This window comes from Ochotona curzoniae, unplaced genomic scaffold (genome assembly GCF_017591425.1).
Source record: "Ochotona curzoniae isolate NIBS_2020 unplaced genomic scaffold, NIBS_Ocur_1.0 scaffold_3890, whole genome shotgun sequence".
Lineage (NCBI taxonomy): Eukaryota > Metazoa > Chordata > Mammalia > Lagomorpha > Ochotonidae > Ochotona > Ochotona curzoniae.
Window position 1 is genome coordinate 28,462,755 of NW_024467115.1, and position 27,387 is coordinate 28,490,141.

A 27,387-nucleotide genomic window follows, 5' to 3' on the forward strand; every position below is an offset into this window, starting at 1 on the left:
TAAATTTCATAAAAAAATGGTTGTGTGATGAAGCACATTCCTCATGGTGTTGTCTCCTTAGGCCCAGATTACCAGTCCAGATGCAGTACTGTTGGAAGACTTGACTTCAGCTTAACCGTAAAAGTGATGTGTGCACAGTGCAGTGGTTAAGTCTTTGAGGAGCCCACACCACATATTTGGAGTGCCTAGGTTCAAATTACAGTTACTCTACTTCTGTTTGTCTTCCTACTAATACATATCCTGTAAGGCAGTTCAAATGCTTCCCAACCACGTGGAAGACCCCAAGGGCTCCCAGCCTGCTGGCTTTTCAGTGACTCAGCCAGCTTTTCCGCACATTTGAGGAGTGAACCAGCAGATGGAAAATCTTTCTTTGTATCCATCTGACTCTGTCTGTCTGTCTCTCTCTCTTTCAATGAAATAAAAGTGACTTCTTGGGTTTTTTTAATTATTATTATTTTTAATGACCAAATATATGAAAACAGTATTTTTTTTTCAGGAGTAATTTGCATTTTTTGAATCTTGTGTAAGACACCAAGTAACTGATAATACAGTGTTATACTAAGTAGTTAGAATTCTTGGTATCAACTGCTTTGATAGGCTAGGAAAACCTTGATTTGTTTTTTTATCTGAACTTGTACCTTCTTGTCATAATGATTGTAATATGAGTTGTACATTTACCTGATATTGGCACATAAGATCATCATGACAGACAAAAATTAAAACCACATTTTAAAAGTATCTATGTTTTTTAGTGACAACATTTCTCTTTCCTTTTCTCTGTTAAGTAGGCTTAAAATCTTTGTATTCATAAATACCTGGTTATAGTGGCATAACCATTTCCTGATAGATAAATTCCATTCTCTTATTTTTGCTTTTAAACTTTTGGAGAAATTAGACATCATTTTACACTGGAGTGCCTGAACTTAGTAAAGCTAACTCCACCTGGAGCAGGTGTATTTTGAATTTCAAATTAAAAGATCTGTAACAGATATTTTCTCCGTTGTTCCATAGAAGCTAAGTTGGATCTAAAGTCAATTGTCTGTATAAAATGTCTGTATTATCCATAGAGAGATTCCAGATTGCTAATGAATTGATTTCATGAATACTAGGTTTTTTAACAACCACAAGAGGGAGTTGTCTGCTTATATTACATGAATACATTCAAATTTAGTTCTGACTGAAGGAACATCTTAAAGGTATCAAATAACTTTTCTTTACTGTAATTCCTCTTTTTTCACCAATTAGCAGAATAAGATAAATTTCATTTAGAAAACTAAGCATGTAAATATTTGATTAATATGTATTAAATATGTACCATTAAATATTTGATTAATATGTACTATTTTATTTCCTTGGTAGAACTAACATAAAAATGCCAAGTGTAAGATTTTAAAATAAGTCTCAAGGTTTGTATTTTTATTCAATGCTTGCATTTCTTAAAGTTACAATTATAACTACCCATCAGAAGTTAAATGTTGTCATTATTTTATGTTTAGTAGATAGTAATTACAGTCTACCAGGCATAAGACTAGCTGTTAAGTAGTACAAAGTTTAATTCGGTTTTGACTCTGAAGGAGCTGTAGGTTTAATTCAGAGCTGTCCTTGATAATGACAATTTCTCCATTGCAAAATGAAATTGGACAAGAAAAGATTTTCTTGGTGTGGTAATGATTTGTAAAAATAAGCTCTTGAAAATTGCTTTGTTTCCGTCCTTCACATTTTACTCATGATGTTTATTTAATGCCTTCCTTTTGAACAGGTAGTACTACTTAACTTAAGCTTTATTACTATTCAGGCTATGTTCGGCTCCTGAATACTGAAAGCCTAGCATATCTTTCAGTAATAACTAAATTACCATTGCAAAGCAAAAAGTATGAAAGGAAACTGTAGCAGTCTTTACCCATTCTTTATTATTACTTAACTACTTACATAAAGTCATGTTCTTGACTTATCGGAGTATATATGCTTTTTTTGAATATTTATTTATCTTTATTGGAAAGTCAAACTTACAAAAAGGAGAGACAGAAAGATCTTCCATCTGCAGGTTCACTCCCCAAGTAGCCGCAATGGCCAGAGCTGAGCTGACCCAAAGTCAGGAGCTTCTTCCGAGTCTCCCACATAGGTGCAGGCGTTGGGCCATTCTCGACTGCTTTCCCAGGTCACAGGCAGGAAGTTGGATGAGAAGTGGAACACCCAGGACACGAACTGGTGCCCACGTGGGATCCTGGTGCATGCAAGGCCAGGACTTCAGCCACTAAGCTACCACGCTGAGCCCAGAGTATATATACTTTTATACATACACTTATATATGTTCAATGTATAATATATAGCTTCTATATATAATTACATATTTATAAAACACAGGCTTTCACTTTCTTTTTGTCATCTTTCACCTTTTCTGTGCTTATTTGCTGTGATACCTAAGGTTTTCATTGGTAACACATTTGCCACCTGCACCTGCTCTTTTCTCTTGCCACTCTTCTCAGTTTGTTTGATTTATTTGATTTTTTTTTTTTACTTACATATATCCTTAATAGCATTTTTATGTTTATAATTTATGGCTTGATCTGTTTAGGCGGCTATAACCAAACACCTTTGATTAGATAGTTCATAAGCAAAAGAAATGGATCACTCCCTGTTTTCCATCTTGGGAAGTTCAAGATCATATGCCAGCAAGTTTGATGCCTTGTGTATAGCCTGGAGAAGGGAAGAGCACCTTTAAACCTCCTTGAAGGGGCGTTAATCCAACCTCACAGATGCCTCACATTTTCCCCCCAGATTTATTTTAAAGGCAGAAAGAAAAGAGAATCTTCCATGAGTGGGTCCACCTCCCAGATGGCCAAGACACCAGGGCTCTGCCAGACTGCAGTCTGAAGGCGGGAGCTTTCCTGGCTCTCTAGCACAGGTGCACGTGGGCTGTCCTCCAGTGCTTTCCGCAGGCCACCAGCAGGGAACTGGATGGATCTGAAGTGGAGCAGCTGGGTCTCGAACTGGCACGCATATGGGATGCCAGTGTTTCAGTAGCTGCTTAGCCCACTACACCACAACTTCTTCCTAGAGGTGCACTTATCATAAGGAGGATTTTGTATCAGTATGTGAATTTTGAGGCTACATAAACATCAGACCATAGCAGTTTTGTGTTGCATTTGAACTGTTTATTGATCATTAAAAACTGAAAATTAATGGCCTATGTAAGAATCAGATTTTTTAATAAATTAAACAACAAATTATTTACCTGTTCTTTTGTATGCTTCCTAGTTGCCTTGGAATTCTCTGTATTTATCATATTCTTTGAACATCTCCAGGATACCAGCTGTTCCTTTGCCCAGGAAGCCCTGTCTTCCTTCTTTCCATATGATAGCTTCTATACCTCATATAAATTAGAATCACTGTCTCTTGACCTTATATTGTCTTTCTTCTTGGAAGATAAATCCTCCAATGTCTGGGGGGTATAGAATTCGCAGTTGAAAATCATTTTTCCCCAGAACATATTCCTGAACATCCCTTGCCACTGAAGAGATCTGGTGTCAGTGTGATTTTTTATGTGACTGAGATGCAGTCTGAAACTGATGTCTGAGTATCCACCTTTCTCGGTTTTTTTTTTTATTTGTTTTCATTTTAGTTAGAAGGCAGAGAGAAGACCAAATGCTGATGTGGCCCTTCCTTCCTACCATCCATCCATCCATCATCCTGGTCCCAGGTTCAGTGAAACCCTTTAGTTTAAATAGGACTGACGGAGAAGATATTTGGTACAGCAGTTAATCCAGTGCTTGTAGGTTCCCACATCCCATATTGGAGCAATTGGATTCAGATCCTAGCCCCATTTCCATTGCTCCTTCCTGCTGATACACACCCTGGGAGCCAGCAGGTGATAACCTAGACTTGGGTCCCTGGAATCCGTGGGTATTCCCTGTTCCGAGGTTCAGCCTGGCCCAGGTGCACCTGCTGCTGTCACTGAGGAATGAGCAGCACATGGAGGAAACCTACTTCTCTCTGCTTTTTAAACAAATTTTTAAAAATACCTTTCTTAAAAAGGCTAGTGTCTCCCTTTAACCCTAGAGAATTCTCCATTTTCTCTTTCTAGGAACAGTCTTGCTCAGCAGTTTAACATCCCAGCCCAGCTTTGCATTTATTGTCAGTATATCCTAAACGCGTCCCACTTACTAGTCCTGCAGTTTCTCAGGTTTCCTTAGTATTTGTTTCAACCCATCCATAAAAATTTCCTTTTAACCGTGACACCTCTAATTTCCTAGTGCTTGCTTTCTGATTCTTTTTCTTCGTCCTCTGGTGGGGCAGCATCAGTTCTCATCTCCTGAATAATCTCAACTTTATCAAATTGGTTTTTTTCTGTGTAGCCACTTTCACATTTCATTTGTTCCTTGCATGTGCAAAGGCTCCTGGGTACGCATGAAACGCAGTGGGGTCTGGCTAGGAGCTCCATGTAGGAAAATAGAAGAGCACTTGGGGGTGGGCTTGGTGAATGCTCTCTCAGGCTGATGTTTGGGGGGAGAGAGCTGCAGGGTGGGAAGTGTGTGTGGGGAGTCTCTGAGATACCCATGTGACTGCCAGCCCTTCCTCAGCATGCGCTGAGGTTGACCTTACCTATCTGTGCAAGGGATTTCAAAAAGTTCCTGGGAAAATGGGATTAAAAGATATGTTTATTTTGATGCAAAAAAAAAGATGAAATTCATGTGTAATCCGTGAACTTTTAAACTTGCATTTGTGGTTGGCATTTCACATGTAACAGTTTCCTTGCAAGTCGAAAGAATAACAACTAAAAAGCCAACAGAAGCGATGTTCTCATCTCTGTTCACATTTTCCATAATAGAGGTGAAAGTTTAGCTTTACCACACACTCATCTTGTGAAAACCTTTCAGTCCACCCCCTCTTTTGAACCTAAAAGTATAATTGCCATGTTTTCTCCCCCTAGCCAATACAGAACCTTTTTTCACTTAGTAAAAAGTAATTAGAGCAAAAGTGTCTTTACCCTAATTATCCTGCTTCAGGATGTGTCAGATAACATTGTTTCGTAATGGACAAGTATTAGGTAATGTGGGTTATATTTTACACAATGTGAGGGTTAAAATTGCTGAGAATTTAGACACAGCTGAACTTTCCTAGTGACTTAAGAAATGCACCTAGATCCCATTTTGCTCTGTAGTTCATCTTTCTCCATTCCTATGCAAAACCCCCAAAGTGACCTAGATTTACCAATCCTGTTACGTAGAAGGAAGCATTGCTATGAAGAAGCAATATTTCTTACTATATTCACATCCTATTTACAGTTAAGAGGCATGCTTAAGTAATCCTGAGGACAGTGTCCACTGGGTGTGTCATTTGTCAATAATGTAGTTATTAAAATTCTGTTTTACATGTTTGCTTACACTGGACAGGAATACCTCCTAAGTAACTAACAGGACAGTAGATTTGCAGTGTTCAGCTGCAGAGCCTGAGTCCATAGTTCGAAGCTCACCTTTATTGCTAGAGGCAGGCCACACCTTCAGCCACTGCAGCAACTCCTTTCTTGGTGAATTTTCAGGGATGTGGTATTTTATCAACTTCAGAAACATCCTGCACCTGTCTTTACCAACTGTGTTCCTTCAGTTCTCGTGAATCTTTGGATCAAAGTTCTACCGGATGTCAGGATGTCAAAAGGCCATCTCTCTCCATGTTGACCTTCTGTGTTGCTCTCAACTCCATGGTTTACTTTCCTAGTTTGCTGGAAGAGCAAAGGCATATTTAATTGGGGCTTTCTGGTAGAGCTGTCTGTATCTGGGAGAACAGCCTGCCTCTGTCCTGGAATGTGTTATGATGGATTCATTGGAAAATAAATTTGAATATTTCTTTATGACTTTCCATGTAGAATAAGAGTGTTGTCCTAGGAGCCAGCACGGTGGCATATCAAGCTGATTGTCCGCATGTGGTGTGGCATCCCAAATGCGTTCCAGTTCTAGTCCTGGCTGTCCCACTTCCCACCCAGCTCCCTGCTTATGGCCTGGGAAGGCAGCAGAGGATGGCTCAAGTGCTTGGGCCTCTGCATCCATATGAGAGACTCAGAAGAAGCTCCTGGCTCCCAGCTTCAGACCTGTCCAGCTTTGGCTGTTGCAGCTGTTTGTTAAGTGAACCAGCAGATGTCGGATCTCTCTGTCTCTGTAACTCTGACATTCAAATGAAATAGATAAATCTCTAAAAAAGAATGGTATTCCGGGCCTGGCACAGTAGCCTAGTGGCTAAAGTCCTCGCTTTGCACACACCAGAATCCCATATGGGCGCTGGTTCTAATCCTGCAGCCCTGCTTCCCTTCCAGCTCCCTGCTTGTGGCCTGGGAAAGCATTTGAGGATGGCCCATAGCCTTCAAACATTGCACCCACATGGGAGACCCAGAAGAGGTTTCGGGCTCCTGGTTTCAAATCAGCACAACTCCAGCTTTGTGGCCACTTGGGGAGTGAATCATCATATGGAATATCTTCTTCTTTGTATATCTGACTTTCCAAAAAAAAAAAAAATTAAATAAATCTTAAAAAGAATAGTGTTCCTAGTCTATTTCCCTTTGTCTTGGAGTGAAGAACTTTTTATCTCACATGCTTTGTCAGAAGTGATACTTTTCTGAAATTAATATATTGGATTTATATTTGTCTGGAATATCAGTGTTACATTTTATATGACTGCCTCTTAGCTTTTTTTCTCTTTGGTTTTCAACCACTTAACTATGACATATGTGGGTATTTTGTTTTGCTTTAATGTAGTTGAGGATCTCTGGGCTGCTTGGATCTGTAAGTTGTATATTAATTTTGGTAACTTTTTGGCCCTCATTTCATAGGTCTTTTTCCTTGTCTCTCTTCCTTTGCCAGAAACATATGTACCACTTGTTGATGGTCCCATAAATCTTGAGTACTTTGTTTCTTTCCAATATTTCCCCTTCATGTTCAATTTGAGAAATTTTTGTCTTTCACGCTCTCATCTCTTTTTCTTCTACAAAATAAGAAATATTTAAAGATTCATTTATTGATTTATTTTAGAGTCAAAGTGGTACAGAGAGGAGAGGCAGAAAGACAAATCTCCCATTTGCTGGTTTATTCTCCAAATGGCAGCGATAGCCAGGGCTGGTTCAGGCCAAAGTCAGGCCCCAGGAGCTTCTTCCAGGATTCTCATGTGGGTGCAAGCCCTTCTCTTGGCCATCTTGGGCTGTTTTCCAAGGCACGTTAACTGAGAGCTAGATTAGAAGTGGAGCTTCCAGGACGTGAACTAGTACTCATACAGGATACCACTGTCCGCGGCAGCAGCTCATCGTGCTATGCTACAATGCTGGACCATGACCTGTAATTTAACATATTAATCCTAGTTACTTTGAAATTCCCTGTAAGTTCCAGCATCTGAGTCATTGAGTGTTGTTCTTTTGGTTGCTTTAGCTCTTGATGATGGGGTGAGTTAGGTTTTCTCTTGCTTCTCTGCATGTCATAATTTTTCGATGAATCCCAGACATTGTGAAGGAACACAAGGAACTGAAGTGGTATTTTCACCAGAAATGGGGGCGTGTCTTTTTCTGTCAAATGTTAGTGTAAGAGCTCTAGTCAGAGCTGGGTTTGGGGGTTCATGGCCTTGGTTTTGCAGATCACTTGGTTTGTCTTGCACCTGTTCGGTATTTGCTGTTGTAGCATGAAAGAACCCACAGGTGACAAGAAAGCAAATGAACAAGACTGTAGTTGTCAGTTTTGTTCGCAAAATGGACGGCAGGCTGAATTTGTCTCATGGACCCTAGGATTGGCATCCTTTATTGGTTTTGTTCATGCCGTCTTCCTTTGCCTCTTTCTGTCCTACCTTTGTAGATAGGGATTCTTGACTGTTCGGCTCATTCGGCTCATTGATTTCCCAAGTGCCTACAAGAGCACGTGACGTATAGTAAGGTCTGAACTTAATAGAACAGATGAGTAAATTGTATTTTGAGTATTTTTTCTTGTAAATAGCCCATAGCTGAATGTTTAAAATCTACTCTACCGGTCGCTTGTATATCAACTATATTTTTCAATAGGTTGCATTTATTATGATAATCAGTACATTTAGAATTATTCCTGTCAGTTTTTTGTCTCTCTTTCCTTTATTCCTCCTTTTTACCAACTTGATGTAATCAAACATCTTCAGGGTTTTTTTGTTGTTGTTCTTAATTTAGAAAAATGTTCGTTCTATTTAGCTTTTTAATTTTTTATTCCTTTCTAATATTTTAGTTTCATGTTACCTGGACAGTCTCTGTGCCTCTCTGTCTCCTTTGATTTACAGTCAAAGTTTTAATTTTTCTAGATTAGCTCATCTTTCTATTTCATTTAGAGTTTTTATTTTTTAGGTTTACTCATCTTTCTATTTCATTTCCTTCTTAGAAAAACATACCTTCAGCAGATATTTCAGCAGCTATTTGCAGTTGATGAATCTTGCTACACTGTGTCTCAAAATGCCTCTCCTCACCAGTGCTTTGATAATTTAGTTGAGTGAACAAATTAGTCCTTCATTCTCTAGAATTTTTCCTTTTTTTCAGCTTTGGACCATTACTGGGCATTATCTCGAAATCTTACCTCTTTATGTTCTGTTACATCCTCTTAGAATCCTTTTTAGATACAAAGTCACATCATTCTACAACAGGGACACTTCTGAGAACAGCACTAGGCAGTTTTGTTGTGTCAACAAAGTAGACATAGTTACACAACCCCAGGTGACAAGGTCTGCTACCCACATGGACTGTTACAGCACAGCCAATAGGCAATTATAGCACAGTGTTATTTGTGTATCTCAACATGGAAAACATACAGTAAAAATGCCAGGCCCTTGGAATTGTTCAGGCTGTTAACAAGGCCACGGGCCTATAGTTGTGTCTCCATTGCAGGTCACCAGCAGTGTCGTTGCTTGTATCTAATCTGTTTTTCTTTTTAATGGTTTTTGTTGTTGTTGTTTCTTAAAGGTAAGGTGCCCTTCCAAATCTGCCATTTTTTTCGAAGCTGTCTATAACACACGAATGCAAACATCTTCCCTTCCAGTCCAGCTACCCAAACTATGAGGCTCACAAAAGCATACAGTAATTTTTATAGATTAATAAAGTTTCTTAGAGAGGTCGTTGCATCTTGGAAATGTATTTACAAAATATGTGATCTGGTTGTAAGAATATGAAAGTGGTTTCTCGAAATGCTGCCATTTTTACCTTCTAATTTAACATTCATGGGGACTGATTTCAGTCTACTTGTCTTATCCGTTAAATACATCAGGGTAGATTCACTTAGTCCACACACACCTTAAAAAGTCTCTAAGCTGTCCACATTAGAGTACCTCGCACATAGAGCACACATATCAGACGCTGAAATAAAAGAGCATATCCTTTCCACAAGCCAGAAATGAATTAGATAGCCATGAAGGCATTAATTGACTAGAATCGATAGAGGAACAAGCCAAACATGTTGTCTTCACCCATAACTGGGTTTATCCACAACACATGCCTCCCAAAATTAAAGTAACATCTTCTTATGTAACTGAAGCAATGTTTTTAAGTTAAATTTTTGAAATTTTAAATGTTAGATCCAGATTCTTTATTTTAATGTAGCATCAGGATTCATGGCACATTATTTGTCACAAAAGTGTTCTTTTGTCTTCCTAAGCCTGCCTAAAGGTTAATTGACCAAAGTGACTGTGCCCTCATATTTACTAATCTGTGTTTGCAGCTCTTTTGGTACACCAGAAAGCCAGAATGGAACGGCTTCAAAGAGAACTTGAGATTCAAAAGAAAAAGCTGGATAAACTAAAGTCTGAGGTCAATGAAATGGAAAATAATCTAACACGAAGGCGCCTGAAAAGATCAAATTCCATGTCGCAGATCCCCTCGGTGAGTCTGTGCGTAAGTGGCGTGATCATTGCTCGCACGTGAGCAGGCTGCCTGCCCCAGGTGCCGAGACCTGATCAGGGTGTCTGCAAATGCTATGAATTCACACTTGTTTTTCTGACCTGATTTTGCCCTGCCAAACTCCACTGTTTCTTAACTAGTAACATGAGAATTCAATGCAAATCTCTCTTACATGGCATTATTTTTCAGCTCGAAGAAATGCAGCAGTTGAGAAGTTGTAATAGACAACTCCAGATTGACATTGACTGCTTAACCAAAGAAATTGATCTTTTTCAAGCCCGAGGTAACGTTCAGTGCGTACTCAGCTAATCTATCAACTCCTCTCCTGTGGCTGAAAACAGACTGCTCAGTCCTAACTTGACTAGTTCAGAACACTTGGTTTGGAGCCAGATAGTATTGAGGAACTTTGGGTTGTTATTACTCTTTCCCATCACCAACCCCTCAAGAATGGGGTATTTGATTAAGGAGTAACTTAATATAGTTTACATCCTTTCAGTTCACTTCTGTCACGTGTTAAGGGATGATGTTGATTAGGATGTATGACCACAATATCGGAAGTATTGCCTTTATGGATGTAGACAGTACTATAGACTTTATTAAAAGTAAGATGTACGTATTCCTATAACTTTTCTGATTTCCTTTTTACCTTTGCCTTTCAAGAATTAGAATTTTTGAACATGATTCAAATATAGGCATAAATTAATATGCCACTCAATGATTCTTAATGTATACAATAGAGAAGAAAGTTCAAATATGGTTTGTACATTCTTAGGACCATCATATCTTTATAAATTTCATATTGTGATAAAAGTGTTTGCAATTGGTTCAGCCTTGGAGAGAACCACAAGGAAATTTTATCCTTTAAATTCTGGGCTGAGGAGATGTATATGAGTAGAAAAGACAGGAGCGGGAGAGAGCCAGCCACAGGGAAGCCTCGTCCTACCTTGGAGGGTCTGCAGATTCCAAGTGTGAGGAGTTCTGGCAACTGTGTAAATACTGGGAAGCGGCTCTCTGGAGATGCTCCACAGAAAATGCCGTGATTAAACTTTGGAGAGAAAAAGAAATAAAAACACCAGCGTGGGAACTACAATCCTTGAATTTGTCTCTGGGAGGCCCTACTCTTGGTGGGGCCAGGCCATGGAGTCGCTGCCCTCCGTGTCTGCCAGTTTCAGCCAGGAGTTGTTCAATGTTAAGGGATTTTAACTTGCCAAATGTAAAACAGGCATCTAGTTCTGATTCTTTTGATGTTCTACCTGCATTAATTTGCCTCTTGTTTATGAAGTTTAATGCATTTTAACTATGTTTAAAAAGTTTTTAATTGGTTTGAGATTAGAGGTACACAATCAATGTAAAGCATTTCTTCTGTTTATACAATAATCTTTTTAAGAAAAGAATACTTGCTTTAAAAATAAAAAGTATCTTTGAGCTGTAAACATAATTTACTTTTTGTATATTTCAGGACCACATTTTAATCCCAGCGCTATTCATAACTTTTATGACAATATTGGATTTGTAGGTCCTGTGCCACCAAAACCCAAAGGTTAGTGCATCGATTAAATGCTGTGGGAAACAAGATCTTAAAAAATTGTCTTTAGCAACCTTCCCCTTTAGAAATGCTTCAGACTTCCACGTTCTTGAATGAATTCATTACATAAATGTTTCTTTTCTTAGATGCTGGGATTGGGGGTGACACAAAGATCGGGTGTGTTTAATTGTTTTAAGACTATGGTCTTTGGAATCACTGTGTGCTTCCAAAATAGAATTCTTGGTTTAAAGAAAGAAGAAAATCATCACAGAAATAAACTTAGTATTTTTTTTTTAATTTTTACATTTCAAATAATTGATAAGGAAGACACCTTAAAAAGCTTAATTCTCATGTGCTATTTTTTTAATGTGTGCATAATTCTAATCAAAACTTTGTGAATTCCTAATGAATGATTTCAAAAATTATTACATCATTGATGGTTTTGGTGTTTTTTAAGATTTATTCTTTTGATTGGAAAGACAGATTGACAGAGAGGAAACACAGTGAGAAAGATCTTCCATCCACTAGTTCACTGCCCAAATGTCTGTAAAAGCTGGAAGCTGAACTGATCTGAAACCAGGAGCCAAGAGCTTCCTCTAGGTCTCTCCTGTGGATGCAGGGCTTTGGGCCGTCCTCCACTGCTTTCCCAGGCCACAGCAGAGAGCTGGATCGGAAGTGGAATAACCAGGACACAGAACTGGCATCTGTGTGGGATCCCGACTGCTACAAGGGAAGGATTAGCCAACTGAGCCATTGTGCCAGGCTCAAAAGTATAGTATTTTTGCATGCAGTTGAAGACATGCAAATCTCAAGCCTGAAGACATAGCTCATGCAAATGGTAGCCAAAAGAAATCATGTGTGGCTAAATTTATAACATGCAAAAATAGGGTTTTTTTTTACTTTAAAGTTATCTCTAGAGACAAGATCAACAAGAAAACATAACAATTATAACACTACCCAAAATTAGAGCATACAAAAAACAAATATTAACAGATCTGTAGACAGAAGTTGCTCGCACTCCAGTGATTGTAGGAAGCTTCAGCATCCCATTTACAGTAAGAGATAATCAAGCGAGAAAGCAGTAAATAAACAGCACACTTGCACAGCCCTATCGATCTCTCTATCACATTCACACACACACACCAATCTCCCCAAGAGCAAAATGCACTTGCCTGTCCAGCTGTGGCCACATCAGCCCACAAGCTACGTTTTAACAAATTTAAAAAGATGAAGACCATCCAAATATATTTTCTCATCACAGTGGGTTGAAACTAGAAATCGTTAATGGTGAGAAAATTAGAAGATTAATGAAAACTAAACACAGTCTTGAATAACCATTGAATGTTTCAAGAGGTGAATGAGGAATTTTAAATATCTCTGAGGCTGGCACCACAGTGTAGTAGGTTAAACCTCTGCCTTGCTGCTGGCATCCTGGGTGCCAGTTTGAGCCGTGCCACCCCCATGGGGGACCTGGAAGAGGATCAAGGCTCCTGGCTTCAGATTTGGTAGTTGCGGCCGTTGGGGAATTGAACCAATGAATGGAAACTCAGTCTCTCTCTCTCTGTCTCTCTCTCTCCCTCCCTTCCTCCCACTTTCCCCCTCTCTTCCCCCTCCTCTGTAAATCTGCCTTTCAAATAAAAATAAATCTTTTTGAAAATAAAACAAAGAAATACTTGACACAAAGCCCAAGTTAGCAGAAGGAAGGATAAAGTTGATTTTTGAAAGTGTAAGTAAAACAAGCAAACCCTTAGATAAGAAAGAAAGATGGACGTTGTGGCACAGCAGGTGTAAGTAGCGCTTGAGGCAGCCACAGTCATATCAGAATGTCAGTTCAAGTCTGTCTACTCTGTACTGCTCATTCTGCTCCCTGCAGACCTGTCTGGGAGGGAGAAAGAAATGACAACAAGAAAGACCAAGGGACCGGATAAGAGCATAGTGGTTTAGGCTACCACGTGTTGCACAAGCATCCATATGGGCTCCAGCTCAAGACCCAGATGCTCCACTTTTGATCCAGCTTCCTGCTAATACACCTGGATCTGTGGGCTCCTGTTCCTGCAAGGGAGACCCCGAGGAAGCTCCTGGCATCAGTGTGGCACACCAAGCTGCTGAGGCCATTTGGGTGTGAGCCAGCAGATGGTAGATTCGCTCTCTCGCTCCCTTTCTATAACTCTCCCTTTAAAATAAATAAAAAATAAATCTTAAAAAGAAATGCTATAAAGAAAGAACAAGTATATTAAACCTATAAGAATACTTTCACAGAAAATGAAGTTAGAAGTTATTTTTGGTACAAAAAAAATTTGAAATCCATGCATAGGAAGGTCTTCAACAAAGTTTTTAAAAATGCATTTTATGAAAAAATTATGTATGGAATAAGCAGTGACTTTCTTTAATACACTATTTTGCTGTCTTATTGTTAGCTCTCTTTCAAAAATGACTTGATTTTTGCAAGCAGTCGCGCTTTGTTTCCACATGATTTGTTGCTTAGGCCTTTGAGGGTGAAGTGTCGATGGAATCAGAGTGACCTGGCAGTTACTCCAGCAGGGTGAGCACATGAGGGCTAGTTTTACTGTTCGCTCACTTTCGTTTATGTGAGCTTTTCCACGATAAAATTTCAGAAAAGAACAAGGGGAGGAAATCGTTACTCAAAAGCTCGTCCACAAAACAGAAATTTCTACATTAGTTGTTCTGAGAGAAGGATTTTTTGTTTGTTTTGCTCTAGTCCTAAAATAACGTGTCATTAATTCGTCTTGTATAGAGGTTTGTTTAGTTCTTGAAATCAGTTCTGCTCCACAACAGAGATTTTTCTAGCAGGTTAAATTAAGTGTGGAAATCACATGTCCTCTGCAATCTGACTTCCCCGGTTTTCCAGTTCTCAGGGTTTAGTTTCCAGCTACTCCAACAGTGAAAGTGCTTGTAAGTTCCAAAAGCTCATGCAGATGTAAGCATACTATTGGAGATTTTTTCATGATGAAAGCAGTGTGTAGAGTCCTTGCTGACTGCCTTCAGTATTGTGTCACTTGAATAATGAGGAAGAGGCAGGTGGCGGAGCCATTAAAATGCCCCTTGAGCCTCACTGGTTACATACTGGGATGCTGTGCTCCCCATTCCCACTTTCTCTTAACATCCCCCTTCCCCCCCCCCCGGGAGGCAGTCGGCGATGTCTCAGGCACACGGGAGCCCGATGCCCATGTGGGACATGCCCACTGAGCTAACCCCAGGGTCCAGCATGCCCAGCCCTGACTGTGAATGGGTGCTTCAGGAGTGAACCATGGGATGGAAGATTGCCCTCTGTCTTTCTACCTTCAGATGAATGGATGGATGGATGGATGGATGGATGGATGGATGGATGGATGGATGGATGGGTAGCTATATGGACAGATAAAAAGGAATAAGAGGACACTGGCATTTAGTAGTACATAGATTGAAGAGTTAAACAGCACTTCCTCATGGTCTCCATTCCTAAAATTTAACCTTTGCAGTTAAACGAAAAGACTAAGTTTTACTAAAAATGTGCCAGGTGGGAATGATTTCTAATGCCTAAGAACAAAAATGTGGTAAGAAAAGATATCCCCAGATTAAAACAGTCGTTCTATAAAATGTTTTCCAGGTGTGCTGTGAAATCATTTTAGATGATAAAAGGTCAAACTTTTTGAACACTTGCAGTGTGTGCTGGGGTATAGTATTGTCAGACCCTTGATATTCAAATATTCTTACTTGAGACATGCTTGTTGTAATAACATTCAGTTGGAGAAATAACTGTGTAACTATGCATAGGACAGAGATGGTGACAACAGGAAGCCCGTTGCTAAGGCAGGAGACTGTGTCAGGTTTCTGTAAGGGCCACCCAGTACATGAGGTGCTGCTAGCAAGGGGCACAGAGTACCAAAACAGCAGTTGCTTTAACTATGGTATAAAAACTTTACTTCCTGTATTTGTATCGACTAGATATTGTCATTTCTCTTTTGAAAAAGAAAAGTAGTATATATAATCACCAGTTCAGTAGAGTAGGTAGAAATTAATATACAGTGTTTTAAAATAACTTTGAATCTTCAGATTATAGAGACACCCAGTAATGCCTGCTCCTTTTACTTTACAACTCCCCCAAATTTATAGGAATATTGTTTTAAATCTTTGTGACATTCAAATCTTACGGGTTTCCTAAATGTCAGAGTTTCTTAAGTTTATGTCATAGACAAGTCGAGGAAGATAATTCTTCCGTACATTGAAGATACCTCTGTCCTTCCAAACACTCTAGGACGTTGACTCCTTCGAGATAGAGTGATCTCTGCAAGCGAGCAAGATCAGGCCTGAAGGGGTGTGGGTCACGTAGGAGCCCGAGCTGGAGCCTGGAACAGAAGCCTGTTCTCACCGCTTCACTCCTAGGACTCTGTCCTCAGGCAAATAAAACGTGACTTAAAATAAACAAATAAACAGGAAATAAAGTTAGGTAAAATGTTTTTACTGGTCTACTTCTCCAGAGCCTGCTGTTGATAAATCGGGAAATTCGATGAGACCCTAGCCCATCTTTCTGTTGTTCAGTGTCGCATTTCCAGCATATCAGAAACATCTTAACCAAACATCCATTCCTGATGGAAAACACAAATGCAATCTGCTTCGTGGGAAATGAAGCTCTTGACTTGAGTGAGGCTTGACGCCCCGACAGTGTTGCTGTGCAGTAGGACAGTCCTTTCACGGTCCTGACCGACAGTCTGACACCCATTGCCTTCTGTAACTGGGAGGCCTGGGAGCAGGTGCCGCCAGCAGCCTGTGTCATGACAGACTGCTTCATGCTGTGAGGGTGAACACTGCCAGAAAATCTTTCAGGCCTTGTGATTTTTGTTTCTACAGTAACTTCTTTGCTTCCTTACAGATCAAAGGTCCACCGTCAAAACACCAAAGACTCAAGACACAGAAGATGATGAGGGGGCTCAGTGGAATTGCACTGCCTGTACTTTTCTGAACCATCCTGCCTTAATCCGCTGTGAACAGTGTGAGATGCCCAGGCATTTCTGAGCCAGAGGCCCTGTATCTTCTCTAACACCATATCCAAGTTCAAGAAACTTGCGTGTCATCGGGGAAAAGTTTCACTGCTCCATAGGATTTTGTCAGGTTGAAGGTGTGACGAGACTGTGTTGTACTCATGTTAAAAGCCAGCCCACAGAGTCAGTGATACCTCAGTGTGATGTCATGGGCAGACGAAAGTCATCGTGCGGAAGGTCGTCCGCTGAAGGCTTGGTTGGACGATGCCCAACACTCAGATGCCCACGTGTCCCTCGTCCTCAGCTCCCTCCTGTCACCCCTGAATCTTGGCAAAGGAAAGGAAGAGAACGATGGCTTGTGTTCTCTGTAACACAGTGAAACACCGCATGCACAAAGAGAAGGAACAAGGTTAAACTGTTTAGAGACTCTTTGCTGCCACGTAGTGCCAACGGAGAGGGGAAGAACCTGACACGTCAGTGGTGCTCTCGGCCTCGGCTCGGTCTTCCCCGAAGCCACCTCTGTGAAGCCAGCGTCCAGGGCCTCCGGATGAAGACGCAAGCAGCGCATGTTGTCTGTGCAAGCACGCAGTGAAATCTCCCCAGCTTGTCCTACTGTACACATCTCTCAAGTCTGCTTTAAGTGACTTCTTCTTGATGATTTTCTTATATTTCTATATGTATAGTGTAATAGCCTTTTGTTAACTAATTTTCTTTTTTCCTTTTAGTGATTAAGCACGATCATGTCCCTTTTTAAGCCTTACCTGAGAGAAGCAGTGCCATAAAATAAAAAAAGCATTAATGAAATGAAATTATGCACAGAGTAACTTTCCTCTGCCTACTCTGTACTTTGCCCTCCTGAGAGGTGGTATGCTCTGTGAAGACGCACAGGTGCTGTGCAGGGAATGGCCCAGAACGCCGCCCAGCGTCTGTCAGTAGGCCGCACCACATTCGGACATAGCAGTGGGTGATGCAGCAGCATTCTGTGCCCCCGGAAGGAAGCGGAAGACAGAAGGGCTTTGTGACCACTGACAGATTGGTTCAGCCGTCCCACAGAGCCCTCGCAGGAGCCCGTTCCGCGGGAGTGCCAGAACCAGCAGCAGCAGCGCCAACAGCCCTCCCTGTGTCGGGAGAGAGGTCTAGATGCTTTCTGTTCGGGGCAGTCTGTTTCTAACCCTGACTCGGTGGCAGGATCATGTGTATTTATCAAACAAGGCTAATCGTACCTAGGACAAACTGAAGAAAAGCTGGAAAAAAAGAAAAACAAGCAAACTTGAACACTGACGCAACCTCAAGCATCTCTTTATTTTGATGATTTATTTTTGTAAGGAAAGTAAATATTCAGATGATCAGGAGTGTATATAACTAAATGAAATCAAGAAAAAGAAGTAGCAGTATGCATTTAAAGAGACAGAATTCAGAAATTACCTATCAGCGCTTAAAATGGGGCTAAGGGAAGTGCTGAAGCAGAGCAAAAGTTACAAGATGTGGCCCGTCACCCGATGTCCGTGTCTGCCACTGGCCATGTTCTGAGGAAACAGGAATGTTACCGGAGACCCCTGTGATGGCCAAAGCCTTGACCGTCATGCCTTGCGTTCTGCAGGTGGAGAGCACCGTGACAATCCTAGTTCATTAGACGGTAGACCCAGAGCCTTACATTTGATACATTTTGTTTTAAAACTAGGCCTTGTTTTTCAGCTTCATCTGCAGTTCTATGTGAAGATTGATAAATCAGTTTTTACTTGTTTTATTAATAAAACGTAACTTGGATATCTTGAGTTGATGGTTTTGTGATTTAGCTGGGTAAACGATCTTTGTAACAGATAAGTTATTTATAAAAATTAAAAAACTTATATTCTAATGTGTATTTTGTGACTGGTTTTTAAACTTGGTGGGATAGGAGCTGATTTTCACTCCAGTTGAACATTTAATAATCAGTTGAAATCTGAGAAAACATCCCTTGGGATCTTCCTGCAACACACATGGCACCCAGTGGCATTTATCTTTGGTTTTTTGTTTGTTTGTTTAAGATTTTGTTTTATTGGAAAGGCAGATTCGCAGATTCAGAGAGGATGAGAGACAGAAAGATCTTGCATCTGCTGGTTCATTCTCCAAGTGGCCGCAACAGCCGAAGCTGAGCTGATCTGAAGCCAAGAACCAGGAGCTTCTTCTGGGTGTCCCACATGGATGCAGAGGCCCAGAGTTTGGGCCATCCTCTGCTGCTTTCCCAGGCCACGAGCAGGGAGCTGGATGGGAAGTGGAGCAGCTGTTTTACGAACTGACACCCGTATGGATCCAAGCACTTGTGTTAGCCACTGAGCTAACACAGTGGAACCCTCCATATACTCTTTTAATCCCTTGAAAGGAAGCAGCTCTGTTTCGGCTAAGCCAGGACAATGGGCCTCTTGGCTTTTTCTCATTATTTGTTACAGCTTTTCCTTGTAGTTCTTGTTGATTGCTGAAATTGTACTCCATTGTTGAAAGGGTGCTTTCTTGGGACATGGAGCCACACACTATGAAGTGGATGTGTACTATGCCCTGCGATGTGTGCCTGTTTAGTGTGGGGTACTTCTGGCTTGATATTCAGACTTCAAAAAGTCTGAATTTTGGGAGTTTAGAAGGAGCAAAGTAGCATAGCTGGCCTCTCTGTGACAGCATCTCTCTCTGTAGGGATCTTGAGGATCTTTCTGCCAGGGACTTCGCCACCTGGACAGCGGTGGTCTGCAGACTGGCTCTGGGAATGAGTGCACTAAAACAGAACAACAGATGTAAGAACTGCACGTGGGAAGGTGCACCTTGCTTGTTCTCACTAATTATCCCAGGGTGCCAACACATTTAAAGGGTGGAAGGCAGGAATTGGCAGCTGATATAAACTATAGTTCTTGGGAAAATATTGACATGTTGGCTTGTATTATATCCAGTACATTCTACAAATACACATACTGCATTTTAAGTTTTTGTAGAAAGATGGAAAGAGCTTTCTTTCAGAATCTCATTTTTTTTTAATGGCACCTGAGTCGGTCTGTGGTCTAATATTAATTTTATGTTGGCAATTCAAACTTTACAAACAAATCATAACCATGGGATATCCAAAACTATGTTAGCTATTAACTGTAAACTTGGGTCTTAAAACACTCATCAGTAACAAAATCAGTTGACATTTCATCAGTTTTGTCCTGGTTTGGTGCTAATGAGAAAAATCTAGTGACCAGTATAAGATACAACAGCCAGACCTCGAGTCATTCACGCTGGCTGCATTGTCCTAGAAACTACCACGAATGTTGCTGGCGACAGGGGCCACTCCAGAGCAGTTGCCCTATTTCCCAAATAATATGCATTCCTTCTAGACTTCTGACGAGCGAACAGAGGACAGCCTCTTGGCTCTGGTTTTCCAAAGCCACAATTCTATATCCATTTACTTGAAATGGCTCAGGGCTACATTTTGATTTTTTTTTTTCTATTACGTCCATCTGAAAAATACACGAGAAACTGGGAGAAAAGCAAAACCCTTGTCTTTAAAAAAAAAAAAAAACAAGAATCACTGTTTTGTATTTGTTAAATTAGGGTTAATTAGTTTGGGGTTGGAGCAGTTACACCCCCCTTCGTGAGTACTCTGAGAATTAACCTGAGGTTAAGCCTCAATGGGAACTGTGCTGGGCGCATTCTCCCCAGTGTTCATGAACAGCTAAGTCTGCTATTTCTTTTTCTTTAAAGACTTATTTTTATTATTTTTTTTTTTTATTGGAAAGGCAGATATACAGAGAGGAGAGACAGAGAGGAAGATCTTCCGTCCGATGATTCACTCCCCAAGTGAGCGCAACGGCCAATGCTATGCCGATCCAAAGCCAGGAGCCTCTTCTGGGTCTCCCATGCGGGTGCAGGGTCCCAAAGCCCTCTACTGCTTTCCCGGGCCACGGGCAGGGAGCTGGAAGGGAAGCGGGGCTGCCAGGATTAGAACCTGCGCCCACATGGGATCCCGGGTGTGCAAGGTGAGGACCTTAACCACTTGCGCCACCGCGCCGGGCCCAAGTCCGCTGTTTCTTAAATTGGACTGGGGACGTCTCAGTGAGTCAGAATTTGGCGGTTCAGTCACTGAGATTGAATTTTTTGCCCTTTCTGTGTCGAAGATTAGTTGGTTGCTTTGCAAAGGTTAAAAAATGCCTAGGGGCTGGTGTGGGAGGTAAGTGTTTGAGTTTGGCTGCGTACCCAGCTGTCTGAAGACTGCATTTGATGATGGAGTATGACAGATTATCTCTCCAGGGACATGAGCCCTAGTCGGCAGACTCACTCCACTGCTCGCACATCTGACCTGAGGTTTGCCTCCCCCTAATCCCTCCCTCTTTACACACGTTCACAGTTCCCCCTCCTGAGGACAGCATTCCCCGGCTCCCGACCCCCACCCCGTCTGCATGGTTGGAAACCCACTGCAAGTCAGCTGCTCAATGTTCCAAAAGCATTCCTAGTGATTTTCACAGCACGGGGACACTCGTGTCCTCTCCAAGGCGAGCTTTCCCAGGAGGGAGAAAGCTCTGTTCTGGCCCTGGAACCCCCCTCCTATGAGCTTGTGACAGGCCACGTGCCCTTGCAAGCTGTGGTCCTGCCCTTTGCCAGACTTCTGGGTTCCCAAGCTCCCTTGCTTACCGTGACCGCATTGCCACCTGGCACCAGGGGAGGCCACAGCCACACACCCCTGCCCAGAAGTCTCCTGGCTGCCTGTTCTCTGGCCTCACGAAGGCAGTTGCCTGGCCCTCCAGCCACCTCTACAGGAGCGTCTCAACAAATTGATGTGATCACTTCTCTTCCCAGGCTTGAGTCACCCCACTCAGAACGTGGGTTCATCTCACTTTCCCTGTCTGTATACTTAAGGTTTATTCCAAAAGGTGAAAATCAGGCCTTTCCAAACTGCGACTTCCCTCATGGAAGTGTCTGTATTTTCTCTCTGCTCATTGCTACTTGGAACTCTCCAATCAGATATATCTTGACAGGGTAAGTGTAATGGCAAACCCCTTTGTTCCCCCAGTAAATACCCATAACCCATGGTGAGTGGTCAATAACTGATGACAGTGATAAGTTTAAGATTTTTATTGGCCCGGCGCGGTGGCGCAAGTGGTTAAGGTCCTCGCCTAGCACGCCCGGGATCCCATATGGGCGCCGGTTCTATCCCAGCAGCCCCGCTTCCCTTCCAGCTCCCTGCCTGTGGCCCGGGAAAGCAGCCGAGGACGGCCCAAAGCTTTGGGACCCTGCACCCGCGTGGGAGACCCGGAAGAGTCTCCTGGCTTTGGATCGGCATAGCATCGACCGTTGAGCTCACTTGGGGAGTGAATCATCGGATGGAAGATCTTCCTCTCTGTCTCTCCTCTCTGTATATCCGCCTTTCCAATAAACAAAATAATAAAAATAAAATCTTTAAAAAAAAAAAAAAGATTTTTATTAAAAGAGTTATGGGTCCGGCACGATAGCATAGCAGTTAAAGTCCTTGCCTTGAACGTGCCAGGATTCCATATGGGCGCCAGTTCTAATCCCGGCAGCCCGGATTCCCATCCAGATCCCTGTTTGTGGCCTGGGAAAGTAGTTGAGGACAGCCCAAAGTCTTGGGACCCTGCACCCGCATGGGAGACACGGAAGAGCTCTTGGCTTCTGGCTTCAGATTGGCTCAGCATCGGCCGTTGCAGCCACTTGAGGAGTAAATCATCAGATGGAAAATTTTCCTCTATGTCTCTCCTCCTTTCTGTATATCTGCCCTTACAATAAAAATAAATCTTTAAAAAAATCATTTCCTTTAAAAAGAAAAAGGGCCCAGCACAGTGGCCTAGCAGCTGGAGTCCTCGCGTTGAAAATGCCAGGATCCCACATGGGCGCCGGTTCTAATCCCAGCAGCTCCACTTCCCTTCCAGCTCCCTGCTTTTATAAAAAATAATAATAAAAAGTTTGCAAAGAGTTTCATGGAGGAGGAGGTACAGAGGAAAAGGTCTTTGTCTGCTGGTTCACCCCCAAGTGCCACACAGCCACTTGATGTGTTTCTCCCATAGGCCCACTGCTGCAGACGGCAGCCTTCCAGGCCAAGTGCACAAGAGCCTCCGTGTTTATAATCCTGAGATAAGGTGCAGCTCTGCTGGGCGCAGACACCGTGGCTGGTCCCATCGCCTTGTGGGTGCTGCAGGAGGGTGGACGAGCAGAAGTCTGTGTTGGCCTTGAAGTTGCTCCTGATTGCATCCAATTTCACTTTTTTAAAAGCTTAAAATTTACCTTCTCCTACGCTCAGGTATTCGATGACTTTGTATTCTCACACATATTGAGGGTGATTTTTTTTTTTTCCTTAAAGCAGCCAGGGATTAGTGGGGAGAGCGATATTTTTCTGAAGAAAATTGGTTGAGAATGGAAGAAAAAAATGGAATGCTAGGTGTGCAGTAACCCTCCTGTTTCCCAGGAAAGGTTGGGAAGACATGTTGGGGCCCAGACTTGTTTGTAAAGAACAGGAACCGCGTGAGGCTGTAAATGGGTCCCAGGGAGCCAGCACACTGCTGCGTAAGGACTGACATGAAACAAGCCCTGTTTTATGACCCCACTCGGCTGGAGCCTTAATTACTGCCTCTTCGCTCTTTCACAGAAGCCGCTCACGTGCCTCTGCTCATGTGCCAGATTCTTTTCGTAACAGAACAGCAAGCGCACCTTCAACACTAATTTGCTAATCCAGCCAACCGAGCTCTGCTAAGCTAACAGACGAGTAATGTGCCGCATCCCATGCCAGCAAGTGATGGCAGGTGATTCTTGTTAGAATTGTGAAATATCTGAAAACTTAATGACATCTATCAAATGGCAGAAACACACAGCGTTGTTGAGTTAGCTTGCCACTGTGTCCCTCTTGTAACACAACCTTTTTCCACTTTTCATCCATGAATACGCTACATACAAGTGTTGACTTCACGGTTCAGGAGACAATGACTCCCTGGACTTGAAAGCCAGGGAACTAAGCTGTGCTCACCAAACCCCTCAGGCCAGCTGCCCTTCCCGGCACCTGGCTGTGTTGGGCCCTGACTTGGCTTTGATAGCATGCATCAGCTCTGAGTAAAAGGATTCTGCTACTGCCTCAGGCGGACTAATTTTTCTTTCACTCGGCATAACACTAAGAATCTAAAAGAAAAGATTATTTTCCTTCTCAATACCACTTAGTAACATTTTAGCTATCTCTTCAAAGCAGAATTTATTTATTTATTTGAAAGAGTTGCAGAGAGCGAGTTTACACCTGCTTGTTCACTCCCCTGTTGGTCACAATGGCTTGGGCTGCACCAGGCCCAGGTCAGGAGCTTCATCCGTGTCTCCCATGTGGGAGGCAGAAGCCTAAGCATTTTGGCCATCCTACACTGATTTTCCCAGCCATTGGCAGGGAGGTAGATTGGAAATGGAGCAGCTGGGACTCAAACCAGTGCCCATGTGAACTACCGGCTTCACAGGCAGCAGCTTAGCTCACTATGCCACGACACTAGGCCCTGTTTTTAGCTCTCTCTCTGGACAATTCATTCACTTCACTCTTTCTTAACACAGTCTGCCACAGTGCGAAACTTCGGCACAGATCGTTGGGCCTGAGATGCCTTTGGAAAACAGGCCACTGTGTGGTTCATATGTTCTGGGTCCAGGGCGTGTTAGAGTTGGTCCCCAAGAACTGTCTGGCACCTGTGATTTCAGAGGGCTGTTCCAGGTCCCAGCTGACCTTCAGCTGTGCTGTCCTACCACTACCTCTGGTTTTGCTCACGTGATATTTTATTAATCCACTAGTGCCTCACAGCCTTGGGATCACTGCACCTGCGAAGGAGACCCAGAAGAGGCTCCTGGCTCCTGGCTTTGGATCGGCTCAGCTCCAGCCATTGCAGCCACTTGGGGAGTGAACCAGAAGATGGAAGATCTTTCTCTCTGTGTATGTGACGTCCAATAAAAATAAAGGGATTGTTTTTCTTTTGTAATGTTTTGGGTTAACTTCTCCCAGGGTGTTCACAGTCCATCCTCAGTTGATTCTCGTCTACACATGTGAGTATTTTTGACAGGTTCCCATGTGACAGCGTGACCCGTGGCCTCAGCCCGTGGTAGAGTCCTGCAGGGAGAGTGTCTGTTCTTCAGGTGCAGTGGTCCAACCAAGCTTTCCAAGCTGAATAAAGTCAAGCACAAGTAGTGGCTCCACGTTCCGCTTGGCTGTACTCTCGGAGTCCAAATGAAGGGACAACGTTGGTTGTTTCAGCAGGTGGACAGGCTTTGCCCAGCAGGTGCCCTATGCAGCCCCTATTCCAGCTGCTTTCCAGAGCTATTTGACTACCCACAGATTTATTACTTTTTATTGGAAAATCAGATTTACAGAGAGAAGGAGAGGCAGCAAGAGAGCTAATTCTATCTGCTAGTTCACTCCCCAAATGGCCACAACGGTCAGAGCTGGGCTGTTCTGAAGCCAGGAGCCAGCAACTTCTTCTGGGGTCCCCATGTGGGTGCAGTGGCCAAGGTCTTGAGCCATCCTCCACTGCTATCCTAGGCCATAAGCTGGGACTTGGATCAGAAGAGAGACTGCCAGGACACAAACTGGCACCCATGTGAGATGCTGGCACTTACAAGCAGATTAGCGTAATGTACCGCTGTGCTAAGCCTTATGCTAACCCCATGTTATAGAGGAGGGACCAGGGCACAGAGAGGTCAGGTAACTTGCCTGAGGTCACACAGGTCATTTGGGTCGACACTGGAGCTCAAGCAGCCTGGAGCCAATCATACCTGAGCCACTGCCGTATGCTGCCCTGGCTCGCGCAGGTGACTGACCACGAGATGGCTGTTTCTTCCTGAGTGTTCCCAGGTAGCCCCAGTTAGTTGCCAAGCAGTCAAATGCAGAATCATTTTTCTGTTTTGGGAGACACTTTACATTTGTCTTTGGGCTTCTTTGTCCATGTGCCCATCTTCCTGATTCCTGCCCACAGGAACAGGGGCCCTCGCCTTGCTCACTGTGCATACTTGCTGCTCCTGGCTGGGGCCTGTGGCAGGGATGCAGACAGCAGGCTTTAAGCTAACTGCAAGCTTGGTGACAGTCTTACTCCACTTTTTCTGTGACTTTCCCCCAAATGCTTCTTAACCCCACGGTCTTCCCATAGGCACGATGGCTCATTGGTTAAATCCTCACATTGCAAGTGCCAAGATCCAAAATGGGTGTCAATTCACATTCCAGTTGCTCCATTCCCATCCAGCTCCCTGCTTGTAGCCTAAGAAAGCAGTCAAGGATGGCCCAAAGCCTTGGGACCCTGCACCCACATGGGAAACACGGAAGAAGCTCCTGGCTCCTGCTTTTGGATTGGCTCAGCTTCAACTGAGAGTGAACCAGCAGATGGAAGATCTTTCTGTCTCTCCTCTCTGTAAATCTGCCTTCCCAGTAAAAACAAATAGATATTTTTAAGAGATGTCAGCAACGCCCACATAGCCACATACCCTGAGTTGAGCGGAGGGACTAGGGTTACAAAAAAGACAACACGCACTGGGTCGTTCCTGCCAAGAGAATGCCGCTTTATTGAAGTCTAGCCTGCCTTTTATACTCTCTGGTTCCTCCCAGTATTTTTCCAATTCTCAAGCAGCTCCTAAGACACCCAGGGGCATCTTGATAAACTGGAAGCAGGGAAGCAGGAATTTGAGGTTAAGCCAGGAACTAAATGTATCAGGCCAAGATTGTACATCCTGTTACCCCTTGAAAAACAAGCTAAGCTGTGGAGTTAACCCTTGGGAGACCAGACCCTGCAAAGAGAAAAAGAAAGACAAGATGAAAGAGTGAAAGGAAGGAGGAAAGGGAAAGTGTAGCTGGCCCTTGGAGAACAGTGGACAGGGCCCTGCACTGGGAGTGGGCAGGGTCCTGCACTGGGAGCGGACAGGGCCCTGCACTGGGAGTGGACAGGGTCCTGCACTGGGAGCGGACAGGGCCCTGCACTGGGAGCGGACAGGGCCCTGCACTGGGAGTGGACAGGGTCCTGCACTGGGAGCGGACAGGGCCCTGCACTGGGAGTGCACTGGGAGTGGACAGGGTCCTGCACTGGGAGTGGACAGGGCCCTGCACTGGGAGTGGACAGGGTCCTGCACTGGGAGTGCACTGGGAGTGGACAGGGCCCTGCACTGGGAGTGGACAGGGTCCTGCACTGGGAGTGGACAGGGTCCTGCACTGGGAGTGCACTGGGAGTGGACAGGGCCCTGCACTGGGAGTGGACAGGGTCCTGCACTGGGAGCGGACAGGGTCCCTGCACTGGGAGTGGACGGCCTGCACTGGGAGTGGACAGGGTCCTGCACTGGGAGTGGACAGGGCCCTGCACTGGGAGTGGACAGGGTCCTGCACTGGGAGTGCACTGGGAGTGGACAGGGTCCTGCACTGGGAGCGGGCAGGGTCCTGCACTGGGAGTGCACTGGGAGTGGACAGGGTCCTGCACTGGGAGTGGACAGGGCCCTGCACTGGGAGTGGACAGGGTCCTGCACTGGGAGTGGACAGGGCCCTGCACTGGGAGTGGACAGGGCCCTGCACTGGGAGTGGACAGGGTCCTGCACTGGGAGTGGAGGACCCTGTGACCTGAGCTGTGTGGGAGCCTAGCCTTGCACTTGCCCTCCTAGTGAGTAGGAATGCTGTCTTCACTCCGTGTTTGCACACACTTTACAGACAGTAACCCCCTTTCATGAATGGCCAGAGCCACTGTAATTAGCACACCAGGCAGGTGCTGTACAAAGTTCAGTGACAGGAGAGTGGCTTCTCAGGGCTGAGTCAGGAAGGGCTGATGAAAGGGAGGCATTTGAAGTGAGGCTTCAGCGCTGGGTGCGGCTGTGACCCCAGAGGGAGGCAACTGAGCATCCTGGTCAGGTTCAGAAATTACAGGCGCTGGGCTGAGAGACTGGGAAGGTGAGATGGGAAAAATGGCTTTGAGCTGCCCTGTGGTCGACGAGTTGATGTAAGTGGCAACAATGAGCCATAGAAAGATTGAGAGGTAATTCACCTGAGAGAAATAAAAACTAAAGGC

At 43.6% G+C, this 27,387-nt stretch overlaps 1 protein-coding gene across 4 annotated transcripts in view; it reads left to right on the top strand.

Annotated features, from left to right (window-relative positions):
• TAB2 (TGF-beta activated kinase 1 (MAP3K7) binding protein 2) overlaps positions 1 to 18,148 on the top strand; it is a 92,812-nt gene extending 74,664 nt beyond the window's left edge. For 3 of the 4 annotated variants that reach the window (XM_040965272.1, XM_040965273.1, XM_040965274.1), the window contains 4 exons: positions 9,699 to 9,859; positions 10,067 to 10,160; positions 11,337 to 11,417; positions 16,273 to 18,148. In XM_040965272.1, the coding sequence (XP_040821206.1) occupies positions 9,699 to 9,859; positions 10,067 to 10,160; positions 11,337 to 11,417; positions 16,273 to 16,415 (479 nt within the window). In that variant the 3' untranslated portion in view covers positions 16,416 to 18,148. Of the gene's footprint in view, positions 1 to 9,698; positions 9,860 to 10,066; positions 10,923 to 11,336; positions 11,418 to 16,272 lie in introns of those variants that run through there. The other variant, XM_040965275.1, reaches the window with a different exon arrangement.
• The last annotated feature ends 9,239 nt before the right edge of the window (positions 18,149 to 27,387 follow it).